At 49.0% G+C, this 25,634-nt stretch overlaps 1 protein-coding gene across 1 annotated transcript in view; it reads right to left on the bottom strand.

The window, feature by feature from the left end:
• Window positions 1-25,634, bottom strand: part of ADAR (adenosine deaminase RNA specific) — a 63,928-nt gene that overhangs the window by 22,221 nt on the left and 16,073 nt on the right. Inside the window, exon 2 of the mRNA XM_069728891.1 lies at window positions 10,658-10,854. Within this exon, the coding sequence (XP_069584992.1) occupies window positions 10,658-10,753 (96 nt within the window). The 5' untranslated portion in view covers window positions 10,754-10,854. The remainder of the gene's footprint in view (window positions 1-10,657; window positions 10,855-25,634) is intronic.

The following is a 25,634-nucleotide window of genomic DNA, read 5'->3' as shown; positions in this document are numbered from 1 at the left end:
AGAGGTGACTGTAGGGCTGGAGACTACAATTACTCCCTGTTATCAGCCATTACTGGGGAGAGGTGACTGTAGGGCTGGAGACTACAATTACTCCCTGTTGTCAGCCATTACTGGGGAGAGGTGACTGTAGGGCTGGAGACTACAATTACTCCCTGTTGTCAGCCATTACTGGGGAGAGGTGACTGTAGGGCTGGAGACTACAATTACTCCCTGTTATCAGCCATTACTAAGGAGAGGTGACTGTAGGGCTGGAGACTACAATTACTCCCTGTTATCAGCCATTACTAAGGAGAGGTGACTGTAGGGCTGGAGACTACAATTACTCCCTGTTATCAGCCATTACTGGGGAGAGGTGACTGTAGCGCTGGAGACTACAATTACTCCCTGTTGTCAGCCATTACTGGGGAGAGGTGACTGTAGGGCTGGAGACTACAATTACTCCCTGTTGTCAGCCATTACTGGGGAGAGGTGACTGTAGGGCTGGAGACTACAATTACTCCCTGTTATCAGCCATTACTAAGGAGAGGTGACTGTAGGGCTGGAGACTACAATTACTCCCTGTTATCAGCCATTACTGGGGAGAGGTGACTGTAGGGCTGGAGACTACAATTACTCCCTGTTATCAGCCATTACTGGGAGAGGTGACTGTAGGGCTGGAGACTACAATTACTCCCTGTTATCAGCCATTACTGGGGAGAGGTGACTGTAGGGCTGGAGACTACAATTACTCCCTGTTATCAGCCATTACTGGGGAGAGGTGACTGTAGGGCTGGAGACTACAATTACTCCCTGTTATCAGCCATTACTAAGGAGAGGTGACTGTAGGACTGGAGACTACAATTACTCCCTGTTATCAGCCATTACTGGGACAGGTGACTGTAGGACTGGAGACTACAATTACTCCCTGTTATCAGCCATTACTGGGGAGAGGTGACTGTAGGGCTGGAGACTACAATTACTCCCTGTTATCAGCCATTACTGGGGAGAGGAGACTGTAGGACTGGAGACTACAATTACTCCCTGTTATCAGCCATTACTGGGGAGAGGTGACTGTAGGGCTGGAGACTACAATTACTCCCTGTTATCAGCCATTACTAAGGAGAGGAGACTGTAGGGCTGGAGACTACAATTACTCCCTGTTATCAGCCATTACTGGGAGAGGTGACTGTAGGGCTGGAGACTACAATTACTCCCTGTTATCAGCCATTACTGGGACAGGTGACTGTAGGACTGGAGACTACAATTACTCCCTGTTATCAGCCATTACTGGGGAGAGGTGACTGTAGGGCTGGAGACTACAATTACTCCCTGTTATCAGCCATTACTGGGGAGAGGAGACTGTAGGACTGGAGACTACAATTACTCCCTGTTATCAGCCATTACTAAGGAGAGGTGACTGTAGGACTGGAGACTACAATTACTCCCTGTTATCAGCCATTACTGGGGAGAGGTGACTGTAGGACTGGAGACTACAATTACTCCCTGTTATCAGCCATTACTGGGGAGAGGAGACTGTAGGGCTGGAGACTACAATTACTCCCTGTTATCAGCCATTACTGGGGAGAGGTGACTGTAGGACTGGAGACTACAATTACTCCCTGTTATCAGCCATTACTAAGGAGAGGTGACTGTAGGACTGGAGACTACAATTACTCCCTGTTATCAGCCATTACTGGGGAGAGGTGACTGTAGGACTGGAGACTACAATTACTCCCTGTTATCAGCCATTACTGGGGAGAGGTGACTGTAGGGCTGGAGACTACAATTACTCCCTGTTATCAGCCATTACTGGGGAGAGGTGACTGTAGGGCTGGAGACTACAATTACTCCCTGTTATCAGCCATTACTGGGGAGAGGTGACTGTAGGGCTGGAGACTACAATTACTCCCTGTTATCAGCCATTACTAAGAAGAGGTGACTGTAGGGCTGGAGACTACAATTACTCCCTGTTATCAGCCATTACTGGGGAGAGGTGACTGTAGGGCTGGAGACTACAATTACTCCCTGTTATCAGCCATTACTGGGGAGAGGTGACTGTAGGGCTGGAGACTACAATTACTCCCTGTTATCAGCCATTACTAAGGAGAGGTGACTGTAGGGCTGGAGACTACAATTACTCCCTGTTATCAGCCATTACTAAGGAGAGGTGACTGTAGGGCTGGAGACTACAATTACTCCCTGTTATCAGCCATTACTAAGGAGAGGTGACTGTAGGGCTGGAGACTACAATTACTCCCTGTTATCAGCCATTACTAAGGAGAGGTGACTGTAGGGCTGGAGACTACAATTACTCCCTGTTATCAGCCATTACTGGGGAGAGGTGACTGTAGGGCTGGAGACTACAATTACTCCCTGTTATCAGCCATTACTGGGGAGAGGTGACTGTAGGGCTGGAGACTACAATTACTCCCTGTTATCAGCCATTACTGGGGAGAGGAGACTGTAGGGCTGGAGACTACAATTATTCCCTGTTATCAGCCATTACTAAGGAGAGGTGACTGTAGGGCTGGAGACTACAATTACTCCCTGTTATCAGCCATTACTAAGGAGAGGTGACTGTAGGACTGGAGACTACAATTACTCCCTGTTATCAGCCATTACTGGGGAGAGGTGACTGTAGGGCTGGAGACTACAATTACTCCCTGTTATCAGCCATTACTAAGGAGAGGTGACTGTAGGACTGGAGACTACAATTACTCCCTGTTATCAGCCATTACTGGGGAGAGGTGACTGTAGGGCTGGAGACTACAATTACTCCCTGTTATCAGCCATTACTAAGGAGAGGTGACTGTAGGACTGGAGACTACAATTACTCCCTGTTATCAGCCATTACTGGGGAGAGGTGACTGTAGGGCTGGAGACTACAATTACTCCCTGTTATCAGCCATTACTGGGGAGAGGTGACTGTAGGGCTGGAGACTACAATTACTCCCTGTTATCAGCCATTACTGGGAGAGGTGACTGTAGGGCTGGAGACTACAATTACTCCCTGTTATCAGCCATTACTAAGGAGAGGTGACTGTAGGGCTGGAGACTACAATTACTCCCTGTTATCAGCCATTACTAAGGAGAGGTGACTGTAGGACTGGAGACTACAATTACTCCCTGTTATCAGCCATTACTGGGGAGAGGTGACTGTAGGGCTGGAGACTACAATTACTCCCTGTTATCAGCCATTACTAAGGAGAGGTGACTGTAGGACTGGAGACTACAATTACTCCCTGTTATCAGCCATTACTGGGGAGAGGTGACTGTAGGGCTGGAGACTACAATTACTCCCTGTTATCAGCCATTACTGGGGAGAGGAGACTGTAGGGCTGGAGACTACAATTACTCCCTGTTATCAGCCATTACTAAGGAGAGGTGACTGTAGGGCTGGAGACTACAATTACTCCCTGTTATCAGCCATTACTAAGGAGAGGTGACTGTAGGGCTGGAGACTACAATTACTCCCTGTTATCAGCCATTACTGGGGAGAGGAGACTGTAGGGCTGGAGACTACAATTACTCCCTGTTATCAGCCATTACTGGGGAGAGGTGACTGTAGGGCTGGAGACTACAATTACTCCCTGTTATCAGCCATTACTAAGGAGAGGTGACTGTAGGGCTGGAGACTACAATTACTCCCTGTTATCAGCCATTACTGGGGAGAGGTGACTGTAGGGCTGGAGACTACAATTACTCCCTGTTATCAGCCATTACTAAGGAGAGGTGACTGTAGGGCTGGAGACTACAATTACTCCCTGTTATCAGCCATTACTGGGGAGAGGAGACTGTAGGGCTGGAGACTACAATTACTCCCTGTTATCAGCCATTACTAAGGAGAGGTGACTGTAGGACTGGAGACTACAATTACTCCCTGTTATCAGCCATTACTAAGGAGAGGTGACTGTAGGGCTGGAGACTACAATTACTCCCTGTTATCAGCCATTACTAAGGAGAGGTGACTGTAGGGCTGGAGACTACAATTACTCCCTGTTATCAGCCATTACTAAGGAGAGGAGACTGTAGGGCTGGAGACTACAATTACTCCGTTATCAGCCATTACTAAGGAGAGGAGACTGTAGGGCTGGAGACTACAATTACTACCTGTTATCAGCCATTACTGGGGAGAGGTGACTGTAGGGCTGGAGACTACAATTACTCCCTGTTATCAGCCATTACTGGGGAGAGGAGACTGTAGGGCTGGAGACTACAATTACTCCCTGTTATCAGCCATTACTGGGGAGAGGTGACTGTAGGGCTGGAGACTACAATTACTCCCTGTTATCAGCCATTACTGGGGAGAGGAGACTGTAGGGCTGGAGACTACAATTACTCCCTGTTATCAGCCATTACTGGGGAGAGGTGACTGTAGGACTGGAGACTACAATTACTCCCTGTTATCAGCCATTACTGGGGAGAGGAGACTGTAGGACTGGAGACTACAATTACTCCCTGTTATCAGCCATTACTGGGGAGAGGTGACTGTAGGACTGGAGACTACAATTACTCCCTGTTATCAGCCATTACTGGGGAGAGGTGACTGTAGGACTGGAGACTACAATTACTCCCTGTTATCAGCCATTACTGGGGAGAGGTGACTGTAGGGCTGGAGACTACAATTACTCCCTGTTATCAGCCATTACTGGGGAGAGGTGACTGTAGGACTGGAGACTACAATTACTCCCTGTTATCAGCCATTACTGGGGAGAGGTGACTGTAGGGCTGGAGACTACAATTACTCCCTGTTATCAGCCATTACTGGGGAGAGGTGACTGTAGGGCTGGAGACTACAATTACTCCCTGTTATCAGCCATTACTAAGGAGAGGAGACTGTAGGGCTGGAGACTACAATTACTCCCTGTTATCAGCCATTACTGGGGAGAGGTGACTGTAGGGCTGGAGACTACAATTACTCCCTGTTATCAGCCATTACTGGGGAGAGGTGACTGTAGGACTGGAGACTACAATTACTCCCTGTTATCAGCCATTACTGGGGAGAGGAGACTGTAGGACTGGAGACTACAATTACTCCCTGTTATCAGCCATTACTGGGGAGAGGTGACTGTAGGACTGGAGACTACAATTACTCCCTGTTATCAGCCATTACTAAGGAGAGGAGACTGTAGGGCTGGAGACTACAATTACTCCCTGTTATCAGCCATTACTAAGGAGAGGTGACTGTAGGGCTGGAGACTACAATTACTCCCTGTTATCAGCCATTACTGGGGAGAGGAGACTGTAGGACTGGAGACTACAATTACTCCCTGTTATCAGCCATTACTAAGGAGAGGTGACTGTAGGACTGGAGACTACAATTACTCCCTGTTATCAGCCATTACTGGGGAGAGGTGACTGTAGGACTGGAGACTACAATTACTCCCTGTTATCAGCCATTACTGGGGAGAGGTGACTGTAGGGCTGGAGACTACAATTACTCCCTGTTATCAGCCATTACTGGGGAGAGGTGACTGTAGGACTGGAGACTACAATTACTCCCTGTTATCAGCCATTACTGGGGAGAGGTGACTGTAGGGCTGGAGACTACAATTACTCCCTGTTATCAGCCATTACTGGGGAGAGGTGACTGTAGGGCTGGAGACTACAATTACTCCCTGTTATCAGCCATTACTAAGGAGAGGTGACTGTAGGGCTGGAGACTACAATTACTCCCTGTTATCAGCCATTACTAAGGAGAGGTGACTGTAGGGCTGGAGACTACAATTACTCCCTGTTATCAGCCATTACTGGGGAGAGGAGACTGTAGGACTGGAGACTACAATTACTCCCTGTTATCAGCCATTACTAAGGAGAGGTGACTGTAGGACTGGAGACTACAATTACTCCCTGTTATCAGCCATTACTGGGGAGAGGTGACTGTAGGGCTGGAGACTACAATTACTCCCTGTTATCAGCCATTACTGGGGAGAGGAGACTGTAGGGCTGGAGACTACAATTACTCCCTGTTATCAGCCATTACTGGGGAGAGGTGACTGTAGGGCTGGAGACTACAATTACTCCCTGTTATCAGCCATTACTGGGGAGAGGTGACTGTAGGGCTGGAGACTACAATTACTCCCTGTTATCAGCCATTACTGGGGAGAGGTGACTGTAGGACTGGAGACTACAATTACTCCCTGTTATCAGCCATTACTGGGGAGAGGTGACTGTAGGGCTGGAGACTACAATTACTCCCTGTTATCAGCCATCACTGTTGGGAGTGACTGTAGGGCTGGAGACTACAATTACTCCCTGTTATCAGCCATCACTGTTGGGAGTGACTGTAGGGCTGGAGACTACAATTACTCCCTGTTATCAGCCATTACTAAGGAGAGGTGACTGTAGGACTGGAGACTACAATTACTCCCTGTTATCAGCCATTACTAAGGAGAGGTGACTGTAGGGCTGGAGACTACAATTACTCCCTGTTATCAGCCATTACTGGGGAGAGGTGACTGTAGGACTGGAGACTACAATTACTCCCTGTTATCAGCCATTACTGGGGAGAGGTGACTGTAGGGCTGGAGACTACAATTACTCCCTGTTATCAGCCATTACTGGGGAGAGGTGACTGTAGGGCTGGAGACTACAATTACTCCCTGTTATCAGCCATTACTGGGGAGAGGTGACTGTAGGACTGGAGACTACAATTACTCCCTGTTATCAGCCATTACTAAGGAGAGGAGACTGTAGGGCTGGAGACTACAATTACTCCCTGTTATCAGCCATTACTGGGGAGAGGTGACTGTAGGGCTGGAGACTACAATTACTCCCTGTTATCAGCCATTACTGGGGAGAGGTGACTGTAGGACTGGAGACTACAATTACTCCCTGTTATCAGCCATTACTGGGGAGAGGAGACTGTAGGACTGGAGACTACAATTACTCCCTGTTATCAGCCATTACTGGGGAGAGGTGACTGTAGGACTGGAGACTACAATTACTCCCTGTTATCAGCCATTACTGGGAGAGGTGACTGTAGGGCTGGAGACTACAATTACTCCCTGTTATCAGCCATTACTGGGGAGAGGTGACTGTAGGACTGGAGACTACAATTACTCCCTGTTATCAGCCATTACTGGGGAGAGGTGACTGTAGGGCTGGAGACTACAATTACTCCCTGTTATCAGCCATTACTGGGGAGAGGTGACTGTAGGACTGGAGACTACAATTACTCCCTGTTATCAGCCATTACTGGGGAGAGGTGACTGTAGGGCTGGAGACTACAATTACTCCCTGTTATCAGCCATTACTGGGGAGAGGTGACTGTAGGGCTGGAGACTACAATTACTCCCTGTTATCAGCCATTACTGGGGAGAGGTGACTGTAGGGCTGGAGACTACAATTACTCCCTGTTATCAGCCATTACTAAGGAGAGGTGACTGTAGGGCTGGAGACTACAATTACTCCCTGTTATCAGCCATTACTAAGGAGAGGTGACTGTAGGGCTGGAGACTACAATTACTCCCTGTTATCAGCCATTACTGGGGAGAGGAGACTGTAGGACTGGAGACTACAATTACTCCCTGTTATCAGCCATTACTGGGGAGAGGAGACTGTAGGGCTGGAGACTACAATTACTCCCTGTTATCAGCCATTACTGGGGAGAGGTGACTGTAGGGCTGGAGACTACAATTACTCCCTGTTATCAGCCATTACTGGGGAGAGGTGACTGTAGGGCTGGAGACTACAATTACTCCCTGTTATCAGCCATTACTAAGGAGAGGTGACTGTAGGGCTGGAGACTACAATTACTCCCTGTTATCAGCCATTACTAAGGAGAGGTGACTGTAGGGCTGGAGACTACAATTACTCCCTGTTATCAGCCATTACTGGGGAGAGGAGACTGTAGGACTGGAGACTACAATTACTCCCTGTTATCAGCCATTACTGGGGAGAGGAGACTGTAGGGCTGGAGACTACAATTACTCCCTGTTATCAGCCATTACTGGGGAGAGGTGACTGTAGGGCTGGAGACTACAATTACTCCCTGTTATCAGCCATTACTAAGGAGAGGTGACTGTAGGACTGGAGACTACAATTACTCCCTGTTATCAGCCATTACTAAGGAGAGGTGACTGTAGGGCTGGAGACTACAATTACTCCCTGTTATCAGCCATTACTGGGGAGAGGTGACTGTAGGGCTGGAGACTACAATTACTCCCTGTTATCAGCCATTACTAAGGAGAGGTGACTGTAGGACTGGAGACTACAATTACTCCCTGTTATCAGCCATTACTAAGGAGAGGTGACTGTAGGGCTGGAGACTACAATTACTCCCTGTTATCAGCCATTACTGGGGAGAGGTGACTGTAGGACTGGAGACTACAATTACTCCCTGTTATCAGCCATTACTGGGGAGAGGTGACTGTAGGACTGGAGACTACAATTACTCCCTGTTATCAGCCATTACTGGGGAGAGGTGACTGTAGGGCTGGAGACTACAATTACTCCCTGTTATCAGCCATTACTGGGGAGAGGTGACTGTAGGACTGGAGACTACAATTACTCCCTGTTATCAGCCATTACTGGGGAGAGGTGACTGTAGGGCTGGAGACTACAATTACTCCCTGTTATCAGCCATTACTGGGGAGAGGTGACTGTAGGGCTGGAGACTACAATTACTCCCTGTTATCAGCCATTACTAAGGAGAGGTGACTGTAGGGCTGGAGACTACAATTACTCCCTGTTATCAGCCATTACTAAGGAGAGGTGACTGTAGGGCTGGAGACTACAATTACTCCCTGTTATCAGCCATTACTGGGGAGAGGAGACTGTAGGACTGGAGACTACAATTACTCCCTGTTATCAGCCATTACTGGGGAGAGGAGACTGTAGGGCTGGAGACTACAATTACTCCCTGTTATCAGCCATTACTGGGGAGAGGTGACTGTAGGGCTGGAGACTACAATTACTCCCTGTTATCAGCCATTACTGGGGAGAGGAGACTGTAGGGCTGGAGACTACAATTACTCCCTGTTATCAGCCATTACTGGGGAGAGGTGACTGTAGGGCTGGAGACTACAATTACTCCCTGTTATCAGCCATTACTGGGGAGAGGTGACTGTAGGACTGGAGACTACAATTACTCCCTGTTATCAGCCATTACTGGGGAGAGGTGACTGTAGGACTGGAGACTACAATTACTCCCTGTTATCAGCCATTACTGGGGAGAGGTGACTGTAGGGCTGGAGACTACAATTACTCCCTGTTATCAGCCATTACTGGGGAGAGGTGACTGTAGGGCTGGAGACTACAATTACTCCCTGTTATCAGCCATTACTGGGGAGAGGTGACTGTAGGGCTGGAGACTACAATTACTCCCTGTTATCAGCCATTACTAAGGAGAGGTGACTGTAGGGCTGGAGACTACAATTACTCCCTGTTATCAGCCATTACTAAGGAGAGGTGACTGTAGGGCTGGAGACTACAATTACTCCCTGTTATCAGCCATTACTGGGGAGAGGAGACTGTAGGGCTGGAGACTACAATTACTCCCTGTTATCAGCCATTACTGGGGAGAGGTGACTGTAGGACTGGAGACTACAATTACTCCCTGTTATCAGCCATTACTGGGGAGAGGTGACTGTAGGGCTGGAGACTACAATTACTCCCTGTTATCAGCCATTACTGGGGAGAGGAGACTGTAGGGCTGGAGACTACAATTACTCCCTGTTATCAGCCATTACTGGGGAGAGGTGACTGTAGGACTGGAGACTACAATTACTCCCTGTTATCAGCCATTACTGGGGAGAGGTGACTGTAGGGCTGGAGACTACAATTACTCCCTGTTATCAGCCATTACTGGGGAGAGGTGACTGTAGGGCTGGAGACTACAATTACTCCCTGTTATCAGCCATTACTGGGGAGAGGTGACTGTAGACTACAATTACTCCCTGTTATCAGCCATTACTAAGGAGAGGAGACTGTAGGACTGGAGACTACAATTACTCCCTGTTATCAGCCATTACTGGGGAGAGGTGACTGTAGGGCTGGAGACTACAATTACTCCCTGTTATCAGCCATTACTGGGGAGAGGTGACTGTAGGGCTGGAGACTACAATTACTCCCTGTTATCAGCCATTACTGGGGAGAGGTGACTGTAGGGCTGGAGACTACAATTACTCCCTGTTATCAGCCATTACTGGGGAGAGGTGACTGTAGGGCTGGAGACTACAATTACTCCCTGTTATCAGCCATTACTAAGGAGAGGTGACTGTAGGGCTGGAGACTACAATTACTCCCTGTTATCAGCCATTACTGGGGAGAGGTGACTGTAGGGCTGGAGACTACAATTACTCCCTGTTATCAGCCATCACTGTTGGGAGTGACTGTAGGGCTGGAGACTACAATTACTCCCTGTTATCAGCCATCACTGTTGGGAGTGACTGTATGGCAGCGTATTACTCTCTAGTATGTACCAGGCAGGAGCTACATAATGACATATCATCCCTAAGGGTCGCACACAGACCACTACTCGATCTCCTCCAGGGATTCTCGCTCACAATGGGCCGCTCTCACGTCACATGACCACGTGAACAATGGCGGGAGAGCCATGAATGGAGACTGCAGTCCGCACCATGCACCGCTCCCACAGGCTCTACCCCGCTCCGCTGTGCACAACGATGGTAGTTCTCCCGCCCCCTCACCCACTATCAGATCAGCTCACACTCACCGAATCCGTGGCTGCAGCGGCCGGCACCAAATCCCACCTTCTCCTCACACTCGGTACTACTTCCGATCGGATCGTTTCCACTTCCGGAGCATTCATGCCATAGCGGCTACAGGCTGTGCGGTGGTGACGTCAGAGAGTAGAACAGGATGTGTATGAGAAGAACGCATGCGCTGTGTCAAATGGAGAATTGCTGACACCTAGTGATACAGACGGGAACTGCGAGTTATGTTTATCAAGTAAATTGATCTCAGGAACTACAATATGTGTGCTACTGTCTGCTGTATCTAATCCTTTCCCGTGTGCTACTGTCTGCTGTATCTAATCCTCTCCCACGTGCTACTGTCTGCTGTATCTAATCCTCTCCCGTGTGCTACTGTCTGCTGTATCTAGTCCTCTCCTGTGTGCTACTGTCTGCTGTATCTAATCCTCTCCTGTATTCTACTGTCTGCTGTATCTAATCCTCTCCTGTATTCTACTGTCTGCTGTATCTAATCCTCTCCTGTATTCTACTGTCTGCTGTATCTAATCTTCTCCTGTATTCTACTGTCTGCTGTATCTAATCCTCTCCTGTGTGCTACTGTCTGCTGTATCTAATCCTCTCCTGTATTCTACTGTCTGCTGTATCTAATCCTCTCCTGTGTGCTACTGTCTGCTGTATCTAATCCTCTCCAGTGTGCTACTGTCTGCTGTATCTAGTCCTCTCCTGTGTGCTACTGTCTGCTGTATCTAATCCTCTCCTGTATTCTACTGTCTGCTGTATCTAATCCTCTCCTGTATTCTACTGTCTGCTGTATCTAATCCTCTCCTGTATTCTACTGTCTGCTGTATCTAATCCTCTTCTGTGTGCTACTGTCTGCTGTATCTAATCCTCTCCTGTGTGCCACTGTCTGCTGTATCTAATCCTCTCTTGTGTGCTACTGTCTGCTGTATCTAGTCCTCTCCTGTATTCTACTGTCTGCTGTATCTAATCCTCTCCTGTGTGCTACGGTCTGCTGTATCTAATCCTCCCCTGTGTGCTACTGTCTGCTGTATCTAATCCTCTCCCGTGTGCTACTGTCTGCTGTATCTAATCCTCCCCTGTGTGCTACTGTCTGCTGTATCTAGTCCTCTCCCGTGTGCTACTGTCTGCTGTATCTAATCCTCTCCTGTGTGCTACTGTCTGCTGTATCTAATCCTCTCCTGTGTGCTACTGTCTTCTGTGTCTAGTCCTCTCTTGTGTGCTACTGTCTGCTGTATCCAATCCTCCCCTGTGTGCTACTATCTGCTGTATCTAATCCTCTCCCATGTGCTACTGTCTGCTGTATCTAATCCTCTCCCGTGTGCTACTGTCTGCTGTATCTAATCCTCTTCCATGTGCTACTGTCTGCTCCTCTCCCGTGTGCTACTGTCTGCTGTATCTAGTCCTCTCCTGTGTGCTACTGTCTGCTGTATGTAATCCTCTCCTGTGTGCTACTGTCTGCTGTATCTAATCCTCCCCTGTGTGCTACTGTCTGCTGTATCTAATCCTCTCCCGTGTGCTACTGTCTGCTGTATCTAATCCTCTCCCGTGTGCTACTGTCTGCTGTATCTAATCCTCTCCCGTGTGCTACTGTCTGCTGTATCTAATCCACTCCTGTGTGCTACTGTCTGCTGTATCTAGTCCTCTCTTGTGTGCTACTGTCTGCTGTATCCAATCCTCCCCTGTGTGCTACTATCTGCTGTATCTAATCCTCTACCGTGTGCTACTGTCTGCTGTATTTAATCCTCTTCCATGTGCTACTGTCTGCTCCTCTCCCGTGTGCTACTGTCTGCTGTATCTAGTCCTCTCCTGTGTACTACTGTCTGCTGTATCTAATCCTCTCCCGTGTGCTACTGTCTGCTGTATCTAATCCTCTTCCATGTGCTACTGTCTGCTCCTCTCCCGTGTGCTACTGTCTGCTGTATCTAATCCTCTCCCCTGTGCTACTGTCTGCTGTATCTAGTCCTCTCTTGTGTGCTACTGTCTGCTGTATCTAATCCTCTCCTGTGTGCTACTATCTTCTGTATCTAATCCTCTCCCGTGTGCTACTGTCTGCTGTATCTAATCCTCCCCTGTGTGCTACTATCTGCTGTATCTAATCCTCTCCCATGTGCTACTGTCTGCTGTATCTAATCCTCCCCTGTGTGCTACTGTCTGCTGTATCTAATCCTCTCCTGTGTGCTACTATCTGCTGTATCTAATCCTCTCCCGTGTGCTACTGTCTGCTGTATCTAATCCTCCCCTGTGCGCTACTATCTGCTGTATCTAATCCTCTCCCGTGTGCTACTGTCTGCTGTATCTAATCCTCCCCTGTGTGCTACTGTCTGCTGTATCTAATCCTCCCCTGTGTGCTACTGTCTGCTGTATCTAATCCTCCCCTGTGTGCTACTGTCTGCTGTATCTAATCCTCCCCTGTGTGCTACTGTCTGCTGTATCTAATCCTCCCCTGTGTGCTACTGTCTGCTGTATCTAATCCTCTCCTGTGTGCTACTGTCTGCTGTATCTAATCCTCCCCTGTGTTCTACTGTCTGCTGTATCTAATCCTCTCCTGTGTGCTACTGTCTGCTGTATCTAATCCTCCCCTGTGTGCTACTGTCTGCTGTATCTAATCCTCTCCCGTGTGCTACTGTCTGCTGTATCTAATCCTCTCCTGTGTGCTACTGTCTGCTGTATCTAGTCCTCTCCCGTGTGCTACTGTCTGCTGTATCTAATCCTTTCCCGTGTGCTACCCACTGTCTGCTGTATCTAGTCCTCTCCCACGTGCTACTGTCTACTGTATCTAATCCTCTCCCACGTGCTACTGTCTGCTGTATCTAATCCTCTCCCACGTGCTACTGTCTGCTGTATCTAATCCTCCCCCACGTGCTACTGTCTGCTGTATCTAATCCTCTCCCATGTGCTACTGTCTGCTGTATCTAATCCTCCCCTGTGTGCTACTGTCTGCTGTATCTAATCCTCCCCTGTGTGCTACTGTCTGCTGTATCTAATCCTCTCCCGTGTGCTACTCTCTGCTGTATCTAGTCCTCTCCCGTGTGCTGCTGTCTGCTGTATCTAATCCTCTTCTGCGTGCTGCTGTCTGCTGTATCTAGTCCTCTCCTGTGTGCTACTGTCTGCTGTATCTAATCCTTTCCCGTGTGCTACCCACTGTCTGCTGTATCTAGTCCTCTCCCACGTGCTACTGTCTGCTGTATCTAATCCTCTCCCACGTGCTACTGTCTGCTGTATCTAATCCTCCCCCACGTGCTACTGTCTGCTGTATCTAATCCTCTCCCATGTGCTACTGTCTGCTGTATCTAATCCTCCCCCACGTGCTACTGTCTTCTGTATCTAATCCTCTCCCGTGTGCTACCATCTGCTGTATCTAATCCTCCCCTGTGTGCTACTGTCTGCTGTATCTAGTCCTCTCCTGTGTGCTACCATCTGCTGTATCTAATCCTCCCCTGTGTGCTACTGTCTGCTGTATCTAATCCTCTCCTGTGTGCTACTCTCTGCTGTATCTAGTCCTCTCCCGTGTGCTGCTGTCTGCTGTATCTAATCCTCTTCCATGTGCTACTGTCTGCTCCTCTCCCGTGTGCTACTGTCTGCTGTATCTAGTCCTCTCTTGTGTGCTACTGTCTGCTGTATCTAATCCTCTCCCGTGTGCTACTGTCTGCTGTATCTAGTCCTCTCCTGTGTGCTACTGTCTGCTGTATCTAATCCTCTCCTGTGTGCTACTATCTGCTGTATCTAATCCTCTCCCGTGTGCTACTGTCTGCTGTATCTAATCCTCCCCTGTGTGCTACTGTCTGCTGTATCTAATCCTCTCCTGTGTGCTACTGTCTGCTGTATCTAATCCTCTCCCGTGTGCTACTGTCTGCTGTATCTAATCCTCTCCTGTGTGCTACTGTCTGCTGTATCTAATCCTCTCCTGTGTGCTACTGTCTTCTGTGTCTAGTCCTCTCTTGTGTGCTACTGTCTGCTGTATCCAATCCTCCCCTGTGTGCTACTATCTGCTGTATCTAATCCTCTCCCATGTGCTACTGTCTGCTGTATCTAATCCTCTCCCGTGTGCTACTGTCTGCTGTATCTAATCCTCTTCCATGTGCTACTGTCTGCTCCTCTCCCGTGTGCTACTGTCTGCTGTATCTAGTCCTCTCCTGTGTGCTACTGTCTGCTGTATGTAATCCTCTCCTGTGTGCTACTGTCTGCTGTATCTAATCCTCCCCTGTGTGCTACTGTCTGCTGTATCTAATCCTCTCCCGTGTGCTACTGTCTGCTGTATCTAATCCACTCCTGTGTGCTACTGTCTGCTGTATCTAGTCCTCTCTTGTGTGCTACTGTCTGCTGTATCCAATCCTCCCCTGTGTGCTACTATCTGCTGTATCTAATCCTCTACCGTGTGCTACTGTCTGCTGTATTTAATCCTCTTCCATGTGCTACTGTCTGCTCCTCTCCCGTGTGCTACTGTCTGCTGTATCTAGTCCTCTCCTGTGTACTACTGTCTGCTGTATCTAATCCTCTCCCGTGTGCTACTGTCTGCTGTATCTAATCCTCTTCCATGTGCTACTGTCTGCTCCTCTCCCGTGTGCTACTGTCTGCTGTATCTAATCCTCTCCCCTGTGCTACTGTCTGCTGTATCTAGTCCTCTCTTGTGTGCTACTGTCTGCTGTATCTAATCCTCTCCTGTGTGCTACTATCTTCTGTATCTAATCCTCTCCCGTGTGCTACTGTCTGCTGTATCTAATCCTCCCCTGTGTGCTACTATCTGCTGTATCTAATCCTCTCCCATGTGCTACTGTCTGCTGTATCTAATCCTCCCCTGTGTGCTACTGTCTGCTGTATCTAATCCTCTCCTGTGTGCTACTATCTGCTGTATCTAATCCTCTCCCGTGTGCTACTGTCTGCTGTATCTAATCCTCCCCTGTGCGCTACTATCTGCTGTATCTAATCCTCTCCCGTGTGCTACTGTCTGCTGTATCTAATCCTCCCCTGTGTGCTACTGTCTGCTGTATCTAATCCTCCCCTGTGTGCTACTGTCTGCTGTATCTAATCCTCCCCTGTGTGCTACTGTCTGCTGTATCTAATCCTCCCCTGTGTGCTACTGTCTGCTGTATCTAATCCTCTCCTGTGTGCTACTGTCTGCTGTATCTAATCCTCCCCTGTGTGCTACTGTCTGCTGTATCTAATCCTCTCCTGTGTGCTACTGTCTGCTGTATCTAATCCTCCCCTGTGTGCTACTGTCTGCTGTATCTAATCCTCTCCCGTGTGCTACTGTCTGCTGTATCTAATCCTCTCCTGTGTGCTACTGTCTGCTGTATCTAGTCCTCTCCCGTGTGCTACTGTCTGCTGTATCTAATCCTTTCCCGTGTGCTACCCACTGTCTGCTGTATCTAGTCCTCTCCCACGTGCTACTGTCTACTGTATCTAATCCTCTCCCACGTGCTACTGTCTGCTGTATCTAATCATCTCCCACGTGCTACTGTCTGCTGTATCTAATCCTCCCCCACGTGCTACTGTCTGCTGTATCTAATCCTCTCCCATGTGCTACTGTCTGCTGTATCTAATCCTCCCCTGTGTGCTACTGTCTGCTGTATCTAATCCTCCCCTGTGTGCTACTGTCTGCTGTATCTAATCCTCTCCCGTGTGCTACTCTCTGCTGTATCTAGTCCTCTCCCGTGTGCTGCTGTCTGCTGTATCTAATCCTCTTCTGCGTGCTGCTGTCTGCTGTATCTAGTCCTCTCCTGTGTGCTACTGTCTGCTGTATCTAATCCTTTCCCGTGTGCTACCCACTGTCTGCTGTATCTAGTCCTCTCCCACGTGCTACTGTCTGCTGTATCTAATCCTCTCCCACGTGCTACTGTCTGCTGTATCTAATCCTCTCCCACGTGCTACTGTCTGCTGTATCTAATCCTCTCCCACGTGCTACTGTCTGCTGTATCTAATCCTCCCCCACGTGCTACTGTCTGCTGTATCTAATCCTCTCCCATGTGCTACTGTCTGCTGTATCTAATCCTCCCCCACGTGCTACTGTCTGCTGTATCTAATCCTCTCCCGTGTGCTACTGTCTGCTGTATCTAGTCCTCTCCTGTGTGCTACCATCTGCTGTATCTAATCCTCCCCTGTGTGCTACTGTCTGCTGTATCTAATCCTCTCCTGTGTGCTACTCTCTGCTGTATCTAGTCCTCTCCCGTGTGCTGCTGTCTGCTGTATCTAATCCTCTTCCATGTGCTACTGTCTGCTCCTTTCCCGTGTGCTACTGTCTGCTGTATCTAGTCCTCTCTTGTGTGCTACTGTCTGCTGTATCTAATCCTCTCCCGTGTGCTACTGTCTGCTGTATCTAGTCCTCTCCTGTGTGCTACTGTCTGCTGTATCTAATCCTCTCCCGTGTGCTACTATCTGCTGTATCTAATCCTCTCCCGTGTGCTACTGTCTGCTGTATCTAATCCTCCCCTGTGTGCTACTGTCTGCTGTATCTAATCCTCTCCTGTGTGCTACTGTCTGCTGTATCTAATCCTCCCCTGTGTGCTACTATCTGCTGTATCTAATCCTCTCCCGTGTGCTACTGTCTGCTGTATCTAATCCTCCCCTGTGTGCTACTGTCTGCTGTATCTAATCCTCTCCTGTGTGCTACTGTCTGCTGTATCTAATCCTCCCCTGTGTGCTACTGTCTGCTGTATCTAATCCTCTCCTGCGTGCTACTGTCTGCTGTATCTAATCCTCCCCTGCGTGCTACTGTCTGCTGTATCTAATCCTCCCCTGCGTGCTACTGTCTGCTGTATCTAATCCTCCCCTGCGTGCTACTGTCTGCTGTATCTAATCCTCCCCTGTGTGCTACTGTCTGCTGTATCTAATCCTCTCCCGTGTGCTACTGTCTGCTGTATCTAATCCTCCCCTGCGTGCTACTGTCTGTTATATCTAGACCTTTCCTGTGTGCTACTGACTGCTGTATCTAGTCCTTTCCTGTGTGCTACTGTCTGCTGTATCTAATCCTCCCCTGTGTGCTACTGTCTGCTGTATCTAATCCTCCCCTGTGTGCTACTGTCTGCTGTATCCAATCCTCCCCTGTGTGCTACTATCTGCTGTATCTAATCCTCTCCCATGTGCTACTGTCTGCTGTATCTAATCCTCTCCCGTATGCTACTGTCTGCTGTATCTAATCCTCTTCCATGTGCTACTGTCTGCTCCTCTCCCGTGTGCTACTGTCTGCTGTATCTAGTCCTCTCTTGTGTGCTACTGTCTGCTGTATCTAATCCTCTCCCGTGTGCTACTGTCTGCTGTATCTAGTCCTCTCCTGTGTGCTACTGTCTGCTGTATCTAATCCTCTCCCGTGTGCTACTATCTGCTGTATCTAATCCTCTCCCGTGTGCTACTGTCTGCTGTATCTAATCCTCCCCTGTGTGCTACTGTCTGCTGTATCTAATCCTCTCCTGTGTGCTACTGTCTGCTGTATCTAATCCTCCCCTGTGTGCTACTATCTGCTGTATCTAATCCTCTCCCGTGTGCTACTGTCTGCTGTATCTAATCCTCCCCTGTGTGCTACTGTCTGCTGTATCTAATCCTCTCCTGTGTGCTACTGTCTGCTGTATCTAATCCTCCCCTGTGTGCTACTGTCTGCTGTATCTAATCCTCTCCTGTGTGCTACTGTCTGCTGTATCTAATCCTCCCCTGCGTGCTACTGTCTGCTGTATCTAATCCTCCCCTGCGTGCTACTGTCTGCTGTATCTAATCCTCCCCTGCGTGCTACTGTCTGCTGTATCTAATCCTCCCCTGTGTGCTACTGACTGCTGTATCTAATCCTCTCCTGTGTGCTACTGTCTGCTGTATCTAATCCTCTCCCGTGTGCTACTGTCTGCTCTATGTAATCCTCCCCTGCGTGCTACTGTCTGCTGTATCTAATCCTCCCCTGTGTGCTACTGACTGCTGTATCTAATCCTCTCCTGTGTGCTACTGTCTGCTGTATCTAATCCTCCCCTGCGTGCTACTGTCTGCTGTATCTAATCCTCCCCTGTGTGCTACTGTCTGCTGTATCTAATCCTCCCCTGTGTGCTACTGTCTGCTGTATCTAATCCTCTCCTGTGTGCTACTGTCTGCTGTATCTAATCCTCCCCTGTGTTCTACTGTCTGCTGTATCTAATCCTCTCCTGTGTGCTACTGTCTGCTGTATCTAATCCTCCCCTGTGTGCTACTGTCTGCTGTATCTAATCCTCTCCCGTGTGCTACTGTCTGCTGTATCTAATCCTCTCCTGTGTGCTACTGTCTGCTGTATCTAGTCCTCTCCCGTGTGCTACTGTCTGCTGTATCTAATCCTTTCCCGTGTGCTACCCACTGTCTGCTGTATCTAGTCCTCTCCCACGTGCTACTGTCTACTGTATCTAATCCTCTCCCACGTGCTACTGTCTGCTGTATCTAATCCTCTCCCACGTGCTACTGTCTGCTGTATCTAATCCTCCCCCACGTGCTACTGTCTGCTGTATCTAATCCTCTCCCATGTGCTACTGTCTGCTGTATCTAATCCTCCCCTGTGTGCTACTGTCTGCTGTATCTAATCCTCCCCTGTGTGCTACTGTCTGCTGTATCTAATCCTCTCCCGTGTGCTACTCTCTGCTGTATCTAGTCCTCTCCCGTGTGCTGCTGTCTGCTGTATCTAATCCTCTTCTGCGTGCTGCTGTCTGCTGTATCTAGTCCTCTCCTGTGTGCTACTGTCTGCTGTATCTAATCCTTTCCCGTGTGCTACCCACTGTCTGCTGTATCTAGTCCTCTCCCACGTGCTACTGTCTGCTGTATCTAATCCTCTCCCACGTGCTACTGTCTGCTGTATCTAATCCTCCCCCACGTGCTACTGTCTGCTGTATCTAATCCTCTCCCATGTGCTACTGTCTGCTGTATCTAATCCTCCCCCACGTGCTACTGTCTGCTGTATCTAATCCTCTCCCGTGTGCTACCATCTGCTGTATCTAATCCTCCCCTGTGTGCTACTGTCTGCTGTATCTAGTCCTCTCCTGTGTGCTACCATCTGCTGTATCTAATCCTCCCCTGTGTGCTACTGTCTGCTGTATCTAATCCTCTCCTGTGTGCTACTCTCTGCTGTATCTAGTCCTCTCCCGTGTGCTGCTGTCTGCTGTATCTAATCCTCTTCCATGTGCTACTGTCTGCTCCTCTCCCGTGTGCTACTGTCTGCTGTATCTAGTCCTCTCTTGTGTGCTACTGTCTGCTGTATCTAATCCTCTCCCATGTGCTACTGTCTGCTGTATCTAGTCCTCTCCTGTGTGCTACTGTCTGCTGTATCTAATCCTCTCCCGTGTGCTACTATCTGCTGTATCTAATCCTCTCCCGTGTGCTACTGTCTGCTGTATCTAATCCTCCCCTGTGTGCTACTGTCTGCTGTATCTAATCCTCTCCTGTGTGCTACTGTCTGCTGTATCTAATCCTCTCCCGTGTGCTACTGTCTGCTGTATCTAATCCTCTCCTGTGTGCTACTGTCTGCTGTATCTAATCCTCTCCTGTGTGCTACTGTCTTCTGTGTCTAGTCCTCTCTTGTGTGCTACTGTCTGCTGTATCCAATCCTCCCCTGTGTGCTACTATCTGCTGTATCTAATCCTCTCCCATGTGCTACTGTCTGCTGTATCTAATCCTCTCCCGTGTGCTACTGTCTGCTGTATCTAATCCTCTTCCATGTGCTACTGTCTGCTCCTCTCCCGTGTGCTACTGTCTGCTGTATCTAGTCCTCTCCTGTGTGCTACTGTCTGCTGTATGTAATCCTCTCCTGTGTGCTACTGTCTGCTGTATCTAATCCTCCCCTGTGTGCTACTGTCTGCTGTATCTAATCCTCTCCCGTGTGCTACTGTCTGCTGTATCTAATCCACTCCTGTGTGCTACTGTCTGCTGTATCTAGTCCTCTCTTGTGTGCTACTGTCTGCTGTATCCAATCCTCCCCTGTGTGCTACTATCTGCTGTATCTAATCCTCTACCGTGTGCTACTGTCTGCTGTATTTAATCCTCTTCCATGTGCTACTGTCTGCTCCTCTCCCGTGTGCTACTGTCTGCTGTATCTAGTCCTCTCCTGTGTACTACTGTCTGCTGTATCTAATCCTCTCCCGTGTGCTACTGTCTGCTGTATCTAATCCTCTTCCATGTGCTACTGTCTGCTCCTCTCCCGTGTGCTACTGTCTGCTGTATCTAATCCTCTCCCCTGTGCTACTGTCTGCTGTATCTAGTCCTCTCTTGTGTGCTACTGTCTGCTGTATCTAATCCTCTCCTGTGTGCTACTATCTTCTGTATCTAATCCTCTCCCGTGTGCTACTGTCTGCTGTATCTAATCCTCCCCTGTGTGCTACTATCTGCTGTATCTAATCCTCTCCCATGTGCTACTGTCTGCTGTATCTAATCCTCCCCTGTGTGCTACTGTCTGCTGTATCTAATCCTCTCCTGTGTGCTACTATCTGCTGTATCTAATCCTCTCCCGTGTGCTACTGTCTGCTGTATCTAATCCTCCCCTGTGCGCTACTATCTGCTGTATCTAATCCTCTCCCGTGTGCTACTGTCTGCTGTATCTAATCCTCCCCTGTGTGCTACTGTCTGCTGTATCTAATCCTCCCCTGTGTGCTACTGTCTGCTGTATCTAATCCTCCCCTGTGTGCTACTGTCTGCTGTATCTAATCCTCCCCTGTGTGCTACTGTCTGCTGTATCTAATCCTCTCCTGTGTGCTACTGTCTGCTGTATCTAATCCTCCCCTGTGTGCTACTGTCTGCTGTATCTAATCCTCTCCTGTGTGCTACTGTCTGCTGTATCTAATCCTCCCCTGTGTGCTACTGTCTGCTGTATCTAATCCTCTCCCGTGTGCTACTGTCTGCTGTATCTAATCCTCTCCTGTGTGCTACTGTCTGCTGTATCTAGTCCTCTCCCGTGTGCTACTGTCTGCTGTATCTAATCCTTTCCCGTGTGCTACCCACTGTCTGCTGTATCTAGTCCTCTCCCACGTGCTACTGTCTACTGTATCTAATCCTCTCCCACGTGCTACTGTCTGCTGTATCTAATCATCTCCCACGTGCTACTGTCTGCTGTATCTAATCCTCCCCCACGTGCTACTGTCTGCTGTATCTAATCCTCTCCCATGTGCTACTGTCTGCTGTATCTAATCCTCCCCTGTGTGCTACTGTCTGCTGTATCTAATCCTCCCCTGTGTGCTACTGTCTGCTGTATCTAATCCTCTCCCGTGTGCTACTCTCTGCTGTATCTAGTCCTCTCCCGTGTGCTGCTGTCTGCTGTATCTAATCCTCTTCTGCGTGCTGCTGTCTGCTGTATCTAGTCCTCTCCTGTGTGCTACTGTCTGCTGTATCTAATCCTTTCCCGTGTGCTACCCACTGTCTGCTGTATCTAGTCCTCTCCCACGTGCTACTGTCTGCTGTATCTAATCCTCTCCCACGTGCTACTGTCTGCTGTATCTAATCCTCTCCCACGTGCTACTGTCTGCTGTATCTAATCCTCTCCCACGTGCTACTGTCTGCTGTATCTAATCCTCCCCCACGTGCTACTGTCTGCTGTATCTAATCCTCTCCCATGTGCTACTGTCTGCTGTATCTAATCCTCCCCCACGTGCTACTGTCTGCTGTATCTAATCCTCTCCCGTGTGCTACTGTCTGCTGTATCTAATCCTCTCCTGTGTGCTACTGTCTGCTGTATCTAGTCCTCTCCCGTGTGCTACTGTCTGCTGTATCTAATCCTTTCCCGTGTGCTACCCACTGTCTGCTGTATCTAGTCCTCTCCCACGTGCTACTGTCTACTGTATCTAATCCTCTCCCACGTGCTACTGTCTGCTGTATCTAATCCTCTCCCACGTGCTACTGTCTGCTGTATCTAATCCTCCCCCACGTGCTACTGTCTGCTGTATCTAATCCTCTCCCATGTGCTACTGTCTGCTGTATCTAATCCTCCCCTGTGTGCTACTGTCTGCTGTATCTAATCCTCCCCTGTGTGCTACTGTCTGCTGTATCTAATCCTCTCCCGTGTGCTACTCTCTGCTGTATCTAGTCCTCTCCCGTGTGCTGCTGTCTGCTGTATCTAATCCTCTTCTGCGTGCTGCTGTCTGCTGTATCTAGTCCTCTCCTGTGTGCTACTGTCTGCTGTATCTAATCCTTTCCCGTGTGCTACCCACTGTCTGCTGTATCTAGTCCTCTCCCACGTGCTACTGTCTGCTGTATCTAATCCTCTCCCACGTGCTACTGTCTGCTGTATCTAATCCTCCCCCACGTGCTACTGTCTGCTGTATCTAATCCTCTCCCATGTGCTACTGTCTGCTGTATCTAATCCTCCCCCACGTGCTACTGTCTGCTGTATCTAATCCTCTCCCGTGTGCTACCATCTGCTGTATCTAATCCTCCCCTGTGTGCTACTGTCTGCTGTATCTAGTCCTCTCCTGTGTGCTACCATCTGCTGTATCTAATCCTCCCCTGTGTGCTACTGTCTGCTGTATCTAATCCTCTCCTGTGTGCTACTCTCTGCTGTATCTAGTCCTCTCCCGTGTGCTGCTGTCTGCTGTATCTAATCCTCTTCCATGTGCTACTGTCTGCTCCTCTCCCGTGTGCTACTGTCTGCTGTATCTAGTCCTCTCTTGTGTGCTACTGTCTGCTGTATCTAATCCTCTCCCGTGTGCTACTGTCTGCTGTATCTAGTCCTCTCCTGTGTGCTACTGTCTGCTGTATCTAATCCTCTCCCGTGTGCTACTATCTGCTGTATCTAATCCTCTCCCGTGTGCTACTGTCTGCTGTATCTAATCCTCCCCTGTGTGCTACTGTCTGCTGTATCTAATCCTCTCCTGTGTGCTACTGTCTGCTGTATCTAATCCTCTCCCGTGTGCTACTGTCTGCTGTATCTAATCCTCTCCTGTGTGCTACTGTCTGCTGTATCTAATCCTCTCCTGTGTGCTACTGTCTTCTGTGTCTAGTCCTCTCTTGTGTGCTACTGTCTGCTGTATCCAATCCTCCCCTGTGTGCTACTATCTGCTGTATCTAATCCTCTCCCATGTGCTACTGTCTGCTGTATCTAATCCTTTCCCGTGTGCTACCCACTGTCTGCTGTATCTAGTCCTCTCCCACGTGCTACTGTCTGCTGTATCTAATCCTCTCCCACGTGCTACTGTCTGCTGTATCTAATCCTCTCCCACGTGCTACTGTCTGCTGTATCTAATCCTCTCCCACGTGCTACTGTCTGCTGTATCTAATCCTCCCCCACGTGCTACTGTCTGCTGTATCTAATCCTCTCCCATGTGCTACTGTCTGCTGTATCTAATCCTCCCCCACGTGCTACTGTCTGCTGTATCTAATCCTCTCCCGTGTGCTACTGTCTGCTGTATCTAGTCCTCTCCTGTGTGCTACCATCTGCTGTATCTAATCCTCCCCTGTGTGCTACTGTCTGCTGTATCTAATCCTCTCCTGTGTGCTACTCTCTGCTGTATCTAGTCCTCTCCCGTGTGCTGCTGTCTGCTGTATCTAATCCTCTTCCATGTGCTACTGTCTGCTCCTTTCCCGTGTGCTACTGTCTGCTGTATCTAGTCCTCTCTTGTGTGCTACTGTCTGCTGTATCTAATCCTCTCCCGTGTGCTACTGTCTGCTGTATCTAGTCCTCTCCTGTGTGCTACTGTCTGCTGTATCTAATCCTCTCCCGTGTGCTACTATCTGCTGTATCTAATCCTCTCCCGTGTGCTACTGTCTGCTGTATCTAATCCTCCCCTGTGTGCTACTGTCTGCTGTATCTAATCCTCTCCTGTGTGCTACTGTCTGCTGTATCTAATCCTCCCCTGTGTGCTACTATCTGCTGTATCTAATCCTCTCCCGTGTGCTACTGTCTGCTGTATCTAATCCTCCCCTGTGTGCTACTGTCTGCTGTATCTAATCCTCTCCTGTGTGCTACTGTCTGCTGTATCTAATCCTCCCCTGTGTGCTACTGTCTGCTGTATCTAATCCTCTCCTGCGTGCTACTGTCTGCTGTATCTAATCCTCCCCTGCGTGCTACTGTCTGCTGTATCTAATCCTCCCCTGCGTGCTACTGTCTGCTGTATCTAATCCTCCCCTGCGTGCTACTGTCTGCTGTATCTAATCCTCCCCTGTGTGCTACTGTCTGCTGTATCTAATCCTCTCCCGTGTGCTACTGTCTGCTGTATCTAATCCTCCCCTGCGTGCTACTGTCTGTTATATCTAGACCTTTCCTGTGTGCTACTGACTGCTGTATCTAGTCCTTTCCTGTGTGCTACTGTCTGCTGTATCTAATCCTCCCCTGTGTGCTACTGTCTGCTGTATCTAATCCTCCCCTGTGTGCTACTGTCTGCTGTATCCAATCCTCCCCTGTGTGCTACTATCTGCTGTATCTAATCCTCTCCCATGTGCTACTGTCTGCTGTATCTAATCCTCTCCCGTATGCTACTGTCTGCTGTATCTAATCCTCTTCCATGTGCTACTGTCTGCTCCTCTCCCGTGTGCTACTGTCTGCTGTATCTAGTCCTCTCTTGTGTGCTACTGTCTGCTGTATCTAATCCTCTCCCGTGTGCTACTGTCTGCTGTATCTAGTCCTCTCCTGTGTGCTACTGTCTGCTGTATCTAATCCTCTCCCGTGTGCTACTATCTGCTGTATCTAATCCTCTCCCGTGTGCTACTGTCTGCTGTATCTAATCCTCCCCTGTGTGCTACTGTCTGCTGTATCTAATCCTCTCCTGTGTGCTACTGTCTGCTGTATCTAATCCTCCCCTGTGTGCTACTATCTGCTGTATCTAATCCTCTCCCGTGTGCTACTGTCTGCTGTATCTAATCCTCCCCTGTGTGCTACTGTCTGCTGTATCTAATCCTCTCCTGTGTGCTACTGTCTGCTGTATCTAATCCTCCCCTGGTGCTACTGTCTGCTGTATCTAATCCTCTCCTGTGTGCTACTGTCTGCTGTATCTAATCCTCCCCTGCGTGCTACTGTCTGCTGTATCTAATCCTCCCCTGCGTGCTACTGTCTGCTGTATCTAA

The sequence above is a fragment of the Ranitomeya imitator genome, chromosome 1 (assembly GCF_032444005.1).
Source record: "Ranitomeya imitator isolate aRanImi1 chromosome 1, aRanImi1.pri, whole genome shotgun sequence".
Lineage (NCBI taxonomy): Eukaryota > Metazoa > Chordata > Amphibia > Anura > Dendrobatidae > Ranitomeya > Ranitomeya imitator.
This window is presented reverse-complemented; position numbering and strand designations above follow the sequence as displayed.